Source organism: Scyliorhinus canicula, chromosome 6 (assembly GCF_902713615.1).
Source record: "Scyliorhinus canicula chromosome 6, sScyCan1.1, whole genome shotgun sequence".
Classification (NCBI taxonomy): domain Eukaryota; kingdom Metazoa; phylum Chordata; class Chondrichthyes; order Carcharhiniformes; family Scyliorhinidae; genus Scyliorhinus; species Scyliorhinus canicula.
This window is the reverse complement of record NC_052151.1, coordinates 114529146-114542578: the sequence shown is the minus strand read 5'-3', so window position 1 is coordinate 114542578 and position 13433 is coordinate 114529146. Positions and strand designations below refer to the sequence as shown.

The 13433-nt window shown below is 40.4% G+C and overlaps 1 protein-coding gene across 7 annotated transcripts in view; it reads right to left on the bottom strand.

Annotated features, from left to right (window-relative positions):
• Window positions 1–2788: 2788 nt before the first annotated feature.
• Window positions 2789–13433, bottom strand: part of supt3h (SPT3 homolog, SAGA and STAGA complex component) — a 518479-nt gene continuing 507834 nt past the window's right edge. For all 7 annotated transcript variants that reach the window (XM_038799932.1, XM_038799934.1, XM_038799933.1 and 4 more), the window contains one exon: window positions 2789–4075. In XM_038799932.1, the coding sequence (XP_038655860.1) occupies window positions 4034–4075 (42 nt within the window). In that variant the 3' untranslated portion in view covers window positions 2789–4033. The remainder of the gene's footprint in view (window positions 4076–13433) is intronic.

The following is a 13433-nucleotide window of genomic DNA, read 5'->3' as shown; positions in this document are numbered from 1 at the left end:
AAGCAGAAACTTATAGCCAAGTTCCGCATGAGTGCGACCTCAACCGGGATCTTGGATTCATGTCGCATTATATTCACCCCCCACCATCTGGCCTGGGTTTGCAAAATCCTATCAACTGTTCTGGCTTGAGACAATTCACACCTCTTTAACCTGGGATTACCCCTATCTCTGGATCTGTAAAGATTTGATTACCTGCAAATGCTCGCATTCCAAGCATTGTCTGGCATCTTTGACTTTGTCTATGTATATGTTTCTGGGACATACCGCTTATTCACCTGAGGAAGGAGCAGTGCTCCGAAACTTTAACCTGGTGTTGTAAGACTTCGTACTGTTATTATTTTGGCATGTACCATATGCCTCTTTTTTCTTCCTTATTTTCTCCTTAATACAATTAATCATCCAGGTTTTCCAGCTTTGGATACCCCATCTTAATTTCTCATGGCTATGTAGGAGAGGCAGTGGTGTAGTGGTATTGTCGCTGGACTAGTAACCCAGAGACCCAGAGCCATGCTTTGGGAGCCTGGGTTCGAATCCCACCGTGGCAGATGGTGAGATTTGAATTCAACAAAAAAAAGACTGGAATTAAAGCCATTGTTGATTGTTGGAAAAACCTTTCTGGTTCACTAATACCTTTTAGGGAAGGAAATCTATCATCCTTACCTGGTCTGGCCATGTGACTCAAGCTCCACAGCAATATGGTTGATTCTTAAATGCCTTCAGACATGGGCAATAAATGATGGCTCAGCCAGCAATGCCCATGATCAAATAAAAAAAGTATCTCGCTTGTACCCTATTCATCTCTCCTTTGAAAATCTCCCATTTTTTAATCCACTGTTTTATCCACCAACATGCTTTTCCAATCAACCTCGGCATGGCATTCTGCCTCAGCACCAGGAACCCGGGTTCAATTCTGTCCTCGGGTGACTGTGTAGAGTGTGCACATTCTCCCCGTGTCTGTGTGGGTTTCCTTCGGGTTTCCTTCTACAGTCCAAAGCTGTGCAGGTTAGGTGGATTAGCCATTCATAATTGTCCCTTAGTGTCCAAAAGTTAGGTGGGTTACGGGGATAGGGTGGGGGAATGAGCCTAGGTAGGGTGCTCTTTCAGAGGGTCAGTGTAGGTTTGTTAGGCCAAATGACCACCTCCTGCACCGTAGGGTTTCTATGATAAATGCTCTAGTTGAACTTTTAGATTCCTAAAATTTGCCCTTTTCAAGTCTGGGATCTTAATGCATGACTGATTTTCATCCTTTTCCAATTTAATATTGAAGGTTATTATATCACTATTTCCCAACTAGACCCCCATTCTGACATTCTCCACTTGGCCTTCCTCATTTCCCTGGATCAAGTCCAGCATAGCTTCCTCACTGGTAGGACTCGAAATGTACTGTTTCAGAAAGTTTTCCTGCACTTATTGCAGGAATTTCTCCCCTTCCATGCCCCACACTCTATCCTTCTCCCAGTCTACCTTGGGGTAACAGAAATCCCCAACTACCACAACCCTACTTGTCCTGCACAGTTCCATAATCTGCTTACAAATGCTCTCTTCTATTATTTGGAAGTCTACAATAAATATCCAACAAAGTAACTGCTACATTCCTGTTTCTCACCTCCAACCAAATAGATTCTAATTCAGGAACAGCACATCTTCCTTTGCTAATAGCTTCCTTTGGATGGGCTCATTATTTACTCCACAGGTTAAACGGCCCTGCAGCAAATAGTTGAGACTTACTCCGAAGCTGCAGTGCTTGGTAATATAAATTGCAATAGTTTTCCCAGGGGCTCCTCCTGGTTGACTTAAAACTTAAATCGCTGCAATATCACAGATGGCTTTGGGTGGTAGTATGTTGACACCAATTCAACTATCTCAGTGAATGACTTCTTGGGGATGTGAGGCTGCATATTAAATTGTGGACCTGGGTCCTGCATGCACTCACAAAGATGGTCTTACTCTTCCCCATCTCCTGTATTTCATTGGCCGAAAAAAAGTAGCCCAAAGGTTCAATGCATTTGTCCAATGCTTCACAAAGGTATCAAAAGGATCCGAATCAGAGCATTTATTCAAACACTCTTCTTTTTCTCATCTCTAACTGAACTTTGTGACTTAATACTTGGGACTGCTTGCGCCGGAATATGGCAACTGGGGGCTTTTCACAGTAACTTCATACTTGTGACAATAAAAGGTTATTAAAAAAAAATATTGAATTACTCCTCATCATCAATGTAATATTTCCCATTCACCAGTTAGGCAAAATAACAACTGCATGTTTATTTACATATAACTACAGTGCAAAGGCTTGCAAGCTGCCTGTCTGCGAGTCAGCCTCCAAGATCTAACTGATACAGAAACGCACGCTTGAAAGGTTGATCCCTCATTTTGGTCCCTGAATGGTTATCCAAGTAATGTGACCCTCCTGACAGATAGCCCCATAAAGGGACAAACACCACACTCTTGTTGATGGATTTGAATGGACTACTCAACTTGAGCAAGGCTAGGCTGAGAAATACTAAATAAAAATTGAATAGGCCCATGTTTACTTCTGACAAAGTTACTGAAATAAGCACCAGGGGTCTTTTATTTCTCAAAGGAGAAACTGTCAGTTTGCCACGTTTTGGCAAGATCAACCCTCAACTGTTCTTCTAAAAACGATTTAAGACAATCCAAATATCTTTCTTGGGATATTTAACAGAAACCTAATAATTTCCATAAATTATTATCTATTGCTATATAATGTTGTATTTCATTTCAGTTAAAGCTATTACATTAGCCTGTAATAAAGCAAACAAATCAATTTTTTTAATTCACATTTTTATTTACAACTTTTGCAGACCAGCTTTCAATAATGGAGCTTAGAAAGATCATGTGGTAGCAACATTTAAAAAAAACATTGGGTGACAATGAAAAATTAAATGTATTTTCTCTTCAACACTCTGCTTTGGCACATGAACCTTGAATTAGCACTCCCAACCTTGGGTGTTCTACAATGATGCCAATATCTGTCTAGTTGGTATTTATAATAAACATTTTGATGTAAATTATGAAAGAGAGGTACGTTCAGCCTCAAATTATTTAAAGATCAGTCTGAATTTGCCTAACATTACCTTTTATATGCTGCTTTCTGCATTTATTGCCAATGCTATTCAAGAAAGCGTTGCTATATTGTAACACCATGCAATCAATAAATCACACCATTTACATTTTGTCCCTTATAACATGAGATTAATACTGAAATCATCATAATGGAAATGTTTTGTTATCCTTATAAATGTAATTGCATCAATCATGCATTTATAGAAATTTATGACATTATCCTCTTGCATTTTTGAAATGAAAGGAGTCAGTACGTTGTCACAGATGTATCAAACAGTACACTTTTGCCTACAACTGTTCAATATTACAACAACCCTGTACATAACTCAAGTTTCAGTCAGAGGAGAAAAGTACTTGCGCTTCCTTAAAAATTTGGTACAAGAAAAGATTAATGAAATATGTAGTTTTAAAGCTTTTCAATTACTTTTCGGTGCTTTTAAATTACATATTAAGTGGCTCTAGGAGTAATTTTCTGACTTCACAGCCCTGTTGGGGTGCTTCACCTTTTCGTAGCATACATCGGTACTTCAGGAGCTCAAATTAGTTAAATGGCATGAAAAACCATATGCAGCACAGATCCAAATTCCCTCCTGCTGGGTGAGGCTTCGCACCACAAGCACAAACTCAGAAAATTACCCCTTACACGTACTTGGTTAGAAAAAGATTTCATTCTGTTGAAACACTATTACATAAATAGTCACGGATGTGAGCTGGCAGCTGGTGATCTGCGTTCCTATCCACCTACATGCAGGCCAAACATCCTGCCTTTAATTAACTAAAATATTCCACCAAGTAAACAGGATTGATGGCAGGGTGCAGGTCAGTGACTTGTCACAAATGCTCACCCAACACACACAAACACACGTACACAGTGTACTGACACAGCCTTGCTTTCTTGGAGCAACTTCACCTTTCAGTAACAACAGCCTTCTTGTTCCTTCCGCCCTCAGCAGGCTAGAAACGTCATTCCAGTTCTGCGGTAAGCACTCTATTAAGGAGGGAAAAAAATAGTCTGTATTCAATGTTACATTCACTTCATAGAGACTGTGAATACTTTCTAAGCTCTCAGGAACATGGGAAAGAAATTACTACATTGTTCAAACTATAGATTTCAGGAAAGGTCGAGGTTTATTAACTTATTGTTCTGCAATAGTCATAAACACCATAAAACAATTACCAGGTTTTTACACCTATAGATCAGTCGTGATTTAAATCTGATTTATGAGGGAATGCAACCTGTAATTACATGCAATAAAATACATAAGATGTAACTGAAGAAAGCGTGCCATATAATTTCAGTTCTTACACTTGCTTACCTTTTTATTTCTAGCAATTCACACAATCTCAAATACAATGCAACTCCTCTGCACAAGTTGGAATGCACCATATACAATGCTAAGTAAACACTATAACTGGATACCAGAATTTGCTGTGAGTCATATACCATTTGCTGAAGTTTGCAACACAATCCAGAAGGGCAGGCTTTGTGTTTCTATATGTCCATCACAATTAACCACTTAAGTCAAGTACATTGTACCTATTATAGCTCAATGGAAAAAACTTATAATTCTGCTTCCAACTGTTATCTGATACTACAGTGCAATCATCAACAATTTTACATATGTGTCACGTGTTTACATGAAAAGCTTATAAAACAAATGATTAAAAACACATTGAAATCTAACAGGAATGTGTAATTGAGGAGATCAGTCCAATGTTATGATGTCACTGTTGCTAAGTTTTTTTCAATTCTGATGGATCACTTGCTGAATCCTCAAAAGTTTCCTGGTCCCGTTTGTGCAATTTATTGGTCCCTTCTTATGAGTTGCACCACAGAAAGTTGTTCTGAGTTGAATACTTTAAGATAAATGACTTGGCTATTAAAGGTGACATTACTCGGATAATCTATTTAAAACAGGGGAAACCCCGAAGGTTTTGGTAAGGTATACTTTAGTAATTTTAAAGCTTTGATTAGAAAATTTTAACAAGACAGTTGTTATGCACCAGAATTGAAAAAAAAAGGTCTGTCAATGGTAACATGAATTGGGAGATTTCCTTTTAAACCGATGGCTAATTAATACTGGATTCAAAAGATTTTCAAAGCTGTCCAATTGCAGATTCACATACATCATCTGGAGTCACTCTGCTTAGTTGGAGGAAAGGAGTAAGTGATTAATAGAATCTATGGCCAGAATTGTTAGCCAACTGGGTAGCCATCATCTCTTGGAAGCAGTGTACTGTGTCTACATATGGGCACATGAAAGTCTTATACAGTTAGTAGAAATACTGCCTCTTGCCTGATGTACAATGAAATCTGGCAATGCAGCAACAAATAAAGCCTTTCATTCCAGCTCAAAGGAAGTTAATTTGAACATCCTTAGTATGATATCTGTTGGGAAAATTGCCCAAATATGTAAATTGGCATGGTGCTCAGCTTACTAGACCATTATTCTAATTACACACAGATAGATTTTAAATAACAATCTGTCAAAGGCATTCTCCAAATAAAACAAAGATATACAATTTGCCAAACTGGTCTCGGGTGCTATTTTTCAGACTGTAAGCCAAAATTTGTCTTTTCAACAGTACCTATTTCATAACAACACTTAATACATAAGTAAAAAAGTGGTGATAATGCCACAAATGAAAGCTGAAAGATGTTTATTGATCTGCTGACTCAATAGCCCCTGTTTTACACCATCACCCAAAGTCATACAACAGGTGGACACTATACTCCATTGCAAATGCGACTGTAGGTGACAAAAATCATCTTAAAAACACACAACCAATTGTGATAAGATGGCCTCCCGTGATCAGGCAGATTCAATGGTCCCAAAAGCATCTAGAAAATACGGCAACGGTTGGAACACGCGCAGCAGATGAACATCAACCCCATTGAGCAGGCGTTGACCAACCCCACACAGAGCAGCATTATGACTAATGTCTCTTGACCTCCAGTGAACAGAAACATAGTTTCCCCAAATCTCTAAACTTTCATCATAATTTCTGCCGCAGACTGACAAACCCATCACTGACAATGTTTCTCTTCCACTGAGCACAAACTACCCAAAGAGCAATCTCCTGAATGAGGCCGAATACCTCTTTCTCCCTCTACTCCTTATTTTACTTCTTCCTTGCTCTCCCTATTAACTCCATTCACCATTCGTCCACTCTCGATGTATCATTTCCTTGACTTCCCTTTTCTTCTGCACCCTGTCCCTCCTTCTGCTCTTTCTTCTTTTATCCACTTTCCCCACCCTCTTACCTCACCTCCATTTCCTTTTTCCCTGCTCTTACCCTTTCCTCCACCCCTCCTCTTACTCCATGTGCAGATCTTTCTTCCTCCTTCCCCACTTTCTTTGCCCTCCAGTTTTCGATTTCACTGTTCCCCTCCCCTTCTCAGATTCAACTATTGCCCCACCCTCCAAACATGCTTTACCTGAAAAGTGACCTTGATTCTCTATATCCATGCAATGGAAGACTGACTAGTATCATAGGAAACTGAAACATACATAATGGATGGCTACAAATGAGTTACAAGTCAGCCACACAATGAAATTATTCTGGTGCCACTGACAATGAGTTACTTTTTCCTTTCATACTCAGGTTTAGTAATGTTTTTGAAAGGATAAAGAATGGTCTGAAAGTTAGAAGATAGATTAGAAATTTAGTTTCAATCTACCTTAAAAATGCTTCAATATTTTGCATTATTGATATTCCTGTTCCTTTTACGTCAAGAAACTCACTAGCATCAACAGGAAGATAACATATAAAATTATTTAAAATGAACAGCGTAACTATGGTTTGAATTAGTATGCAGAGCTATAGAGCACATATGTTGCAGATTTGTGCGATAATTCCTTACTCCTTATACAATAACTTCCCACCCTGAGCGTGATCTTCGAGGGAGGTACACAACTGAGGTGAGATAACCGGCAATGCTGAGAAATACTGGATTGCCTGTGGAGATAATTACTCCGAATGATTGGTGCCTTGTCTTTCTGGTCTCTTCAATCCTTAGAAATTATTTGGTGATTTTTAAAATTAAACTAAGTGACTTAAAATGCAAATGCAAAAGGCCAAAGATGATCACAATGTTTAACTACTGGAATCAGGTAGGGAATGTTGACATTTGGAATTGATACATGGAAGCTGATGAGGTACAGAAAAGAAACATACTAAATCAAAGGAAATATGTGTGTGAAAACAATTAGGAATGCCTTAATGACTTGCAGAAGAATAACGATACATTTAATTTGGGCTACCATTATAAAAATAAGTTTGTAATCTGATAATAAATTACAGACTGTGAATAGCCTTGCTGATTACCTAATTCATTAACTAGTTACTGAGTTAAAAAAATAAACTGCATAATACACGTTGAGCGTCTAATAAAAAGTAGTCAACCAATCTGTCATGAATTTAAAATAGCTGTGATTTCAAATGCAGCAAATTAGATCCATGATGAAATGGTCGACATTTCCACCCTTCCATGTTCAATCTTCTAGGTCAAGGTAATAAAGAATATGATTCTGGCAGTGGCAGTTCAATTGTTTGTCTGTCCATTGCTGCCTGTGTTGCCATCATCCACCAACAGGATCTATGATTAATGAGGTGAATGGTCAAGCCACCTTCTCCCTGTCAGGTTGTCCTATCCTAAGCAGAACTTAAACTAACAGAATACATCCATTAAGAACCCCATGGACAGTTTGTATATTTAAGTTCTGTCTACAATGTGACATTTAAGGCCTTTTTTTCAAGAATTAACTGAAGGAAAAGCAACAACAAAAACATTAACCTAGTTGGAGTCATAGAGGTCTGCAACACAGAAAAGGCCCTTTGGCCCATCGCATCTGCGCCGGTCAAAAACATCCACCTATTTGAATCCCCATTTACCAGCACTTGACCCATAGCCTTGTATGCCTTGGCATCGCTAGCGCACATCTAAATACCTCTTAAATGTTATAGGGGTCTCTGCCTCCACTACATTTTCAGGCAACGAGTTCCACACTCCCAGCACACTATGGTGAAAAAGATTTTCCTCATGTTTATTTATGTACCCTCTTTAATGTAATAAAACATACCAAGGTGTTTCACAAGAGGGTTCGATAGCAAGATTTGAAGAGGTGTCCTAAAGGAGGAAAGTGAAGTAGAGAAATAGAGAAATTTGTGACTTGGGCAACTGAAATCAAAGCCACCAATGTGTGAAGCAATCAAAATTGGGACTGATTAAAAAGCCACAATTAACCCTTTGGGGTTAAATATGACATTAAGATTGTGAAAAGTCTGATTTATCTCTGACAGTTGTCAAAAAGAGCGATGGAGTTGATTGCTAGTAACTGGAGTTCGTAGTGTGGACCAAAGACGGTGGGCCGGATTCTCCATTTCAGAGACTAAGTGCTGATGCTGGGACTGAATAGTTCTATGGCCCTGAAAGTGGCATTGGTCCTGGAGTAATTCAGGACATCCTGATGGGCTAGCACAGGCACCACGTGGAACTAGTGCAATTCCAATAAAAGCTGGTGTGTGATTCACTGGGGTGGGGTTTGGCACTGGATAGCCTGACAAGCAGGAGCTGCATATAGGCTCTCCACTCCCCACACACCCTCATCCCAGCCAAGAAGATGGCATTTATTGCACTGGAGCATGACAATCCCATTGGGGGATGGCCTGGGGAAGAACCCACACGATCCATGGTGCTATGTTCACAGTGGGCAGTAAGCGGAGGGGCTCGGCCGCATGGCTGCCTTTCAGGTTGCGATAATGGTGGTCCGTGCCGTCCACCCTGACCCACATCCTGGCCAACCCCACTACTCCCTCCAACCCTGGCAAAAGTTGACCAGCGGCACAACTGTCCGCAAGCTACAGCGGCATTGGACATTTTCTGTACCCTCTCTCCCTCCCTCATCAGCTACGGCACCTGTTTCACAATTTTAAATACAAATTAACCTCACTGTCGGCAATTCCTCCTGGTGAAGGAGACGCATTGTGGGGTTTTGGAAATTGCCAGATCGGGCCTGTTAATGATATGGCAATAGTGTTGACTGTACAATTTGCATGCTCATGCTGCCATGCAGTGTGCAACGCATTCACGCCGTTGTCAAGGCAGCGGAGCATGGCATTCCGTCGGGCGTCCGGCACGGCCTCGATTTTCAGCTGACGTGCGATTCTCCGTCCAATCATGTTTCCCGACTCCAGTGTCACTGGACGGAGAATCCAGCCCGATAGCTTCAGAATATCCAATGCCTAATTGGAGGACATTTCCGCTCATCAGTACTGAATGTCAGATAAGCAACAATGCAGAAGGTGGGAGAAGCGGTGGTGAGGTAGAGCTACGTTCATCAGTGTACATGTGAAAAGTAAGGTTATTTTTGGATGGTGGCGCTGAGAAGCTGCAGATAGATGAAAAAAGGAAGGGGCTAGGATAGACCCTAGAGCAGGGGTGGGCAAACTTTTCCGTGCAAGGGCCACATTCAGAAATTCACAATTTTAAAGGGCCGCATAGTATATTAAGTAAAATAATTAATATTTAAAATAGCCAAAATAAAAGGTTTTTAAAGAAAAAAAAGCAATTAATTTTTATTAATTAATATTTTAAAGTAGAAACTTTACATGAAACACATTTATTTGAAAAACAAAGTAACTCAGTTTAAAGAAAAAAAAGCAATTAATTTTTATTAATTAATATTTTAAAGTAGAAGCTTCACATGAAACACATGTTGTGCCGAGCAATGATCACCCTACTCAAGTCAATGTATCCACCCTATACCAGTAACTCAACAGCCCCCCCCCCCCCCCATTAACCTTATTTTTTTTTATGACTTGATCTTGGTGGGCCGCATACAGACCATTGGCGGGCCACATGTGGCCTGCGGGCCGTAGTTTGCCCACCCCTGCCCTAGAGGGACAGCAGATGCATTGGTGTGGGAATGGGCAAAGGAACTGTATCTGGTGATTCTCTGGCTATAATTCCATGGTAATTATAGGGTCTATCTTGATTTTGTTTTTAAACTAAAGATATAGGTAGCATAAAGGTTCTGGTTGGAAATTTTCCTTTTGTTCACTCACTTTAAAATTAAAACCAATGGAACTAGGTGAGTCCCACCCAGCTAACATCCAACGGAAAGGTGTTGAAAGATATTGGCATTGTCAAATGTGTTAAAGTGTGCGGACAGATTGAGAAGGATAATGATATTTTTCCATTTGTTACAGTCACATAAGATGCCATTTGTCTTTGATGAGTACATTTTCAGTACTGTTTTGTGGAGCAAAACTGATAGGAATGTTTCAAACATGTTCTGGGAAAGAAGAGTGTGGATTTGGGAAGCAACAACACATAAGAACTAGGAGCAGGAGTAGGCCATCTGGCCCCTCGAGCCTGCTCCGCCATTCAATGAGATCATGGCTGATCTTTTGTGGACTCAGCTCCACTTTCCGGCCCGAACACCATAACCCATAATCCCTTTATTCTTCAAAAAACGATCTATCTCTAACTCAAAAACATTTAATGAAGGAGCCTCAACTGCTTCAGCTCATACAATTGCAGCATAACCTCCCTAGTCTTAAACTCCATCCCTCTAGCAATGAAGGACAAAATTCCATTTGCCTTCTTAATCACCTATTGCACCTATAAACCAACTTTTTGCGACTCATGCACGAGCACACCCAGGTCTCTCTGCACAGCAGCATGTTTTAATATTTTATCATTTAAATAATAATCCCTTTTGCTGTTATTCCTACTAAAATGGATAACCTCACATTTGTCAACATTGTATTCCATACAATATATATTCAACACACTCAAGGTCTGTGGACAGGAAAAATGTTGGGGATGGGGCAGAAATATGCACAGGTGGTATGGTCTGAGGAGAGGAATAAAGTCATAGATATAAAGGAGAGAGGGACAGACCCTGAGTAGTGAGGACTATTTACAGCATCAGCCGAAAGGGGTACAGGGATAGATAGGAGAGGAACTGGTAAGATGTGTGTCCAGGGCTAAGGCAGGGGGCATCTTTAATGGAAGTTCGGCCTCATGGGCTAGTGGAAGCGACGGATGCAGCTGATCAGATGTTCTCAATCTTCAAAAGCACTCTCTGAGCTCCTCCCATGTATTGTTGGGAGTAAGAGTGGCAAAGAGATGGCGGAGGTGTTTAAGACTGGTACAAACAAAAGGTAATTATAATACATACAAATGAGATGGTATCTGGTTAGTATTTGAAAGTTACAAACATCTAGTATGTGGGACAAAAATATTTTTATGCGTCACCTTTCACACGTTCAAACCAGCCTCAATTCAGAACAGATAAATTATCTAACTTAACAGGAGTAAAAAGGAAAGTATGATTCTTCGGTTCGGAAATTCATACCCTGCACCATGTGATTCTCCCCCTCTCATACCCTCTGGTCATTATGGGGTCGACCTTGATTTTGTTTTTTAACCTAGAGATACAGGTAGCATAAAGCTTCCGGTCGAAAGTTTGCCTTTTAGTCACTCTAAACTAACACCAAACTATTTTTAAAGGGGACAAGCAAGCACTGTAAAATGTCACCAAATAGTTAAACATATTCTCTTTCATCAGAAATATTTGTAGATTTAGTTTCCACTCCCCATTGAGACCTATATTTTGCTTCTCCCGGTCAGTGGGGAGCAGCCCAGTTGGCTTTAGTGAGCAGCTCCACTATAACACCCACACACTCGTCTTCTTTCCAGCGCTAGATGCTGATTGGGAGGCATTTGAGATGGGAAAATACATGACCAGCCAAGTACAGAAGAGCAATTGGCGAGTACTGAATTTTCCTACTTGGGACTTCTGATTGGCACCCAGGACCAGGAAGGATGTTGATTAACATTTTTTTACACTGGTGTTTCTTGCTGATTGTTTCGTACCTGATGCTAGGACAGCAATTTTCACCCTTATTGGGAATACTTAAAATGGTGAGAAAGAAACGCTGCAGTAATTGCACCCGGTTAAGACAGACGATTTTATTAAAATAATACATCTAGTGTAGGGAAGTAAAGTGTGTGATTTAACAGGAAAAAAAGTCCCAAGGTGCCCAGGTGGCAGGAGTTCCAGGGTACCACCCTGCCCAGAGGCGAACCACCCGGGGCGTCCGATTGCCTGGGAGACCCTCTCATGGTGCCGCTACACCTGGTCCACATTTGTGTGGCCCACAGTGCTAAAGGGCCACGGTGAAGTCTCCCAGGCGCGGATGTGCGATCCTGGGCCTTGGGAGACTCCAGTGCAGAAATATTTAAGTGAGCCTAACTGTTCGCTTAAATATACAAATCTGGATCCCACCCAGTGAGAACAAGATCCCGATCGTGATGTCTCACCAGATCGTGATGTCTCCCAAGAGCTCGCAAGCCGTCCCGAGAGGCCTCTTGTGAGATTTAACAGCTTTGTTGCGTCCTGAGTCAGGCACAATGAGGCCGTTCGATAGCGCCCAAAATATTTTAGATTGGACACACAATCCCACGTTTTTTTCTTCCAAAGCAATAAAGTAAAATATACAATTGAGTTTTGTTACTGGCCCAGATCTTGCAGTAATAATAGCAGCAAGTCTAACTGCGCTTTCCATTATTACAGGGTAAAACTAGCAGCAACCTTTAATGTACAGGAGTAGTTAAGTGTGGAAATCCAGATGCTGCTGTCAGAATTACCGTGCTTCATAGCCACAGGCCGCTGTTGTGGTCTTCACTGATAAATTTGGCATTAAAATCGTTATAATGGGCTGAACTTCTCTTACTTACCAAATAACTTTACACAAAGGATAAATGAAAATATTAGGGTTATTGCATCCAGGAGTGGGCATGTTTTAACGGCATAATAAGTGATAATTTCTGTTGGACAGCCTCTGTGGCCCTGAAAAATTTTGGAATGCATGGGGTCCCATTCTGCCAAAAAAAGTCACTGATTTTTAAAAAATCTTCTTCTACAATTACTTAAATGTAAGTTATACTTTGTTTTCTTACATCCTTATCTGTACGTGACAATGAGGGCACTGCTATTGCTTGCCCTGATCACAGGCATCATACCACAGATCACCAGTAGTGTGTGTACTGGTGGATTAGGCATGCGATTAGTGAAAATCCCTGCTGACAAGTCTGAAAAGACTGTGGGCAATTGTAACCAAGGTGAATGGCAAAAACTCTTCCTTTGATGCTGGGAGCAAAATTCAGGCCAATGTATTTCTGTATGTTTCACAAAGCTTAAAATATAATGAGCACATATTCAAACAGCAAGTCTGCATGAAGGATCCTGTGAAATTTGGTATTTAAGCAATGGCGGAGGTTATTTATTCTTTAATTGGTATTAATATCATGTCCAATTTGTCAAAAACCGAGG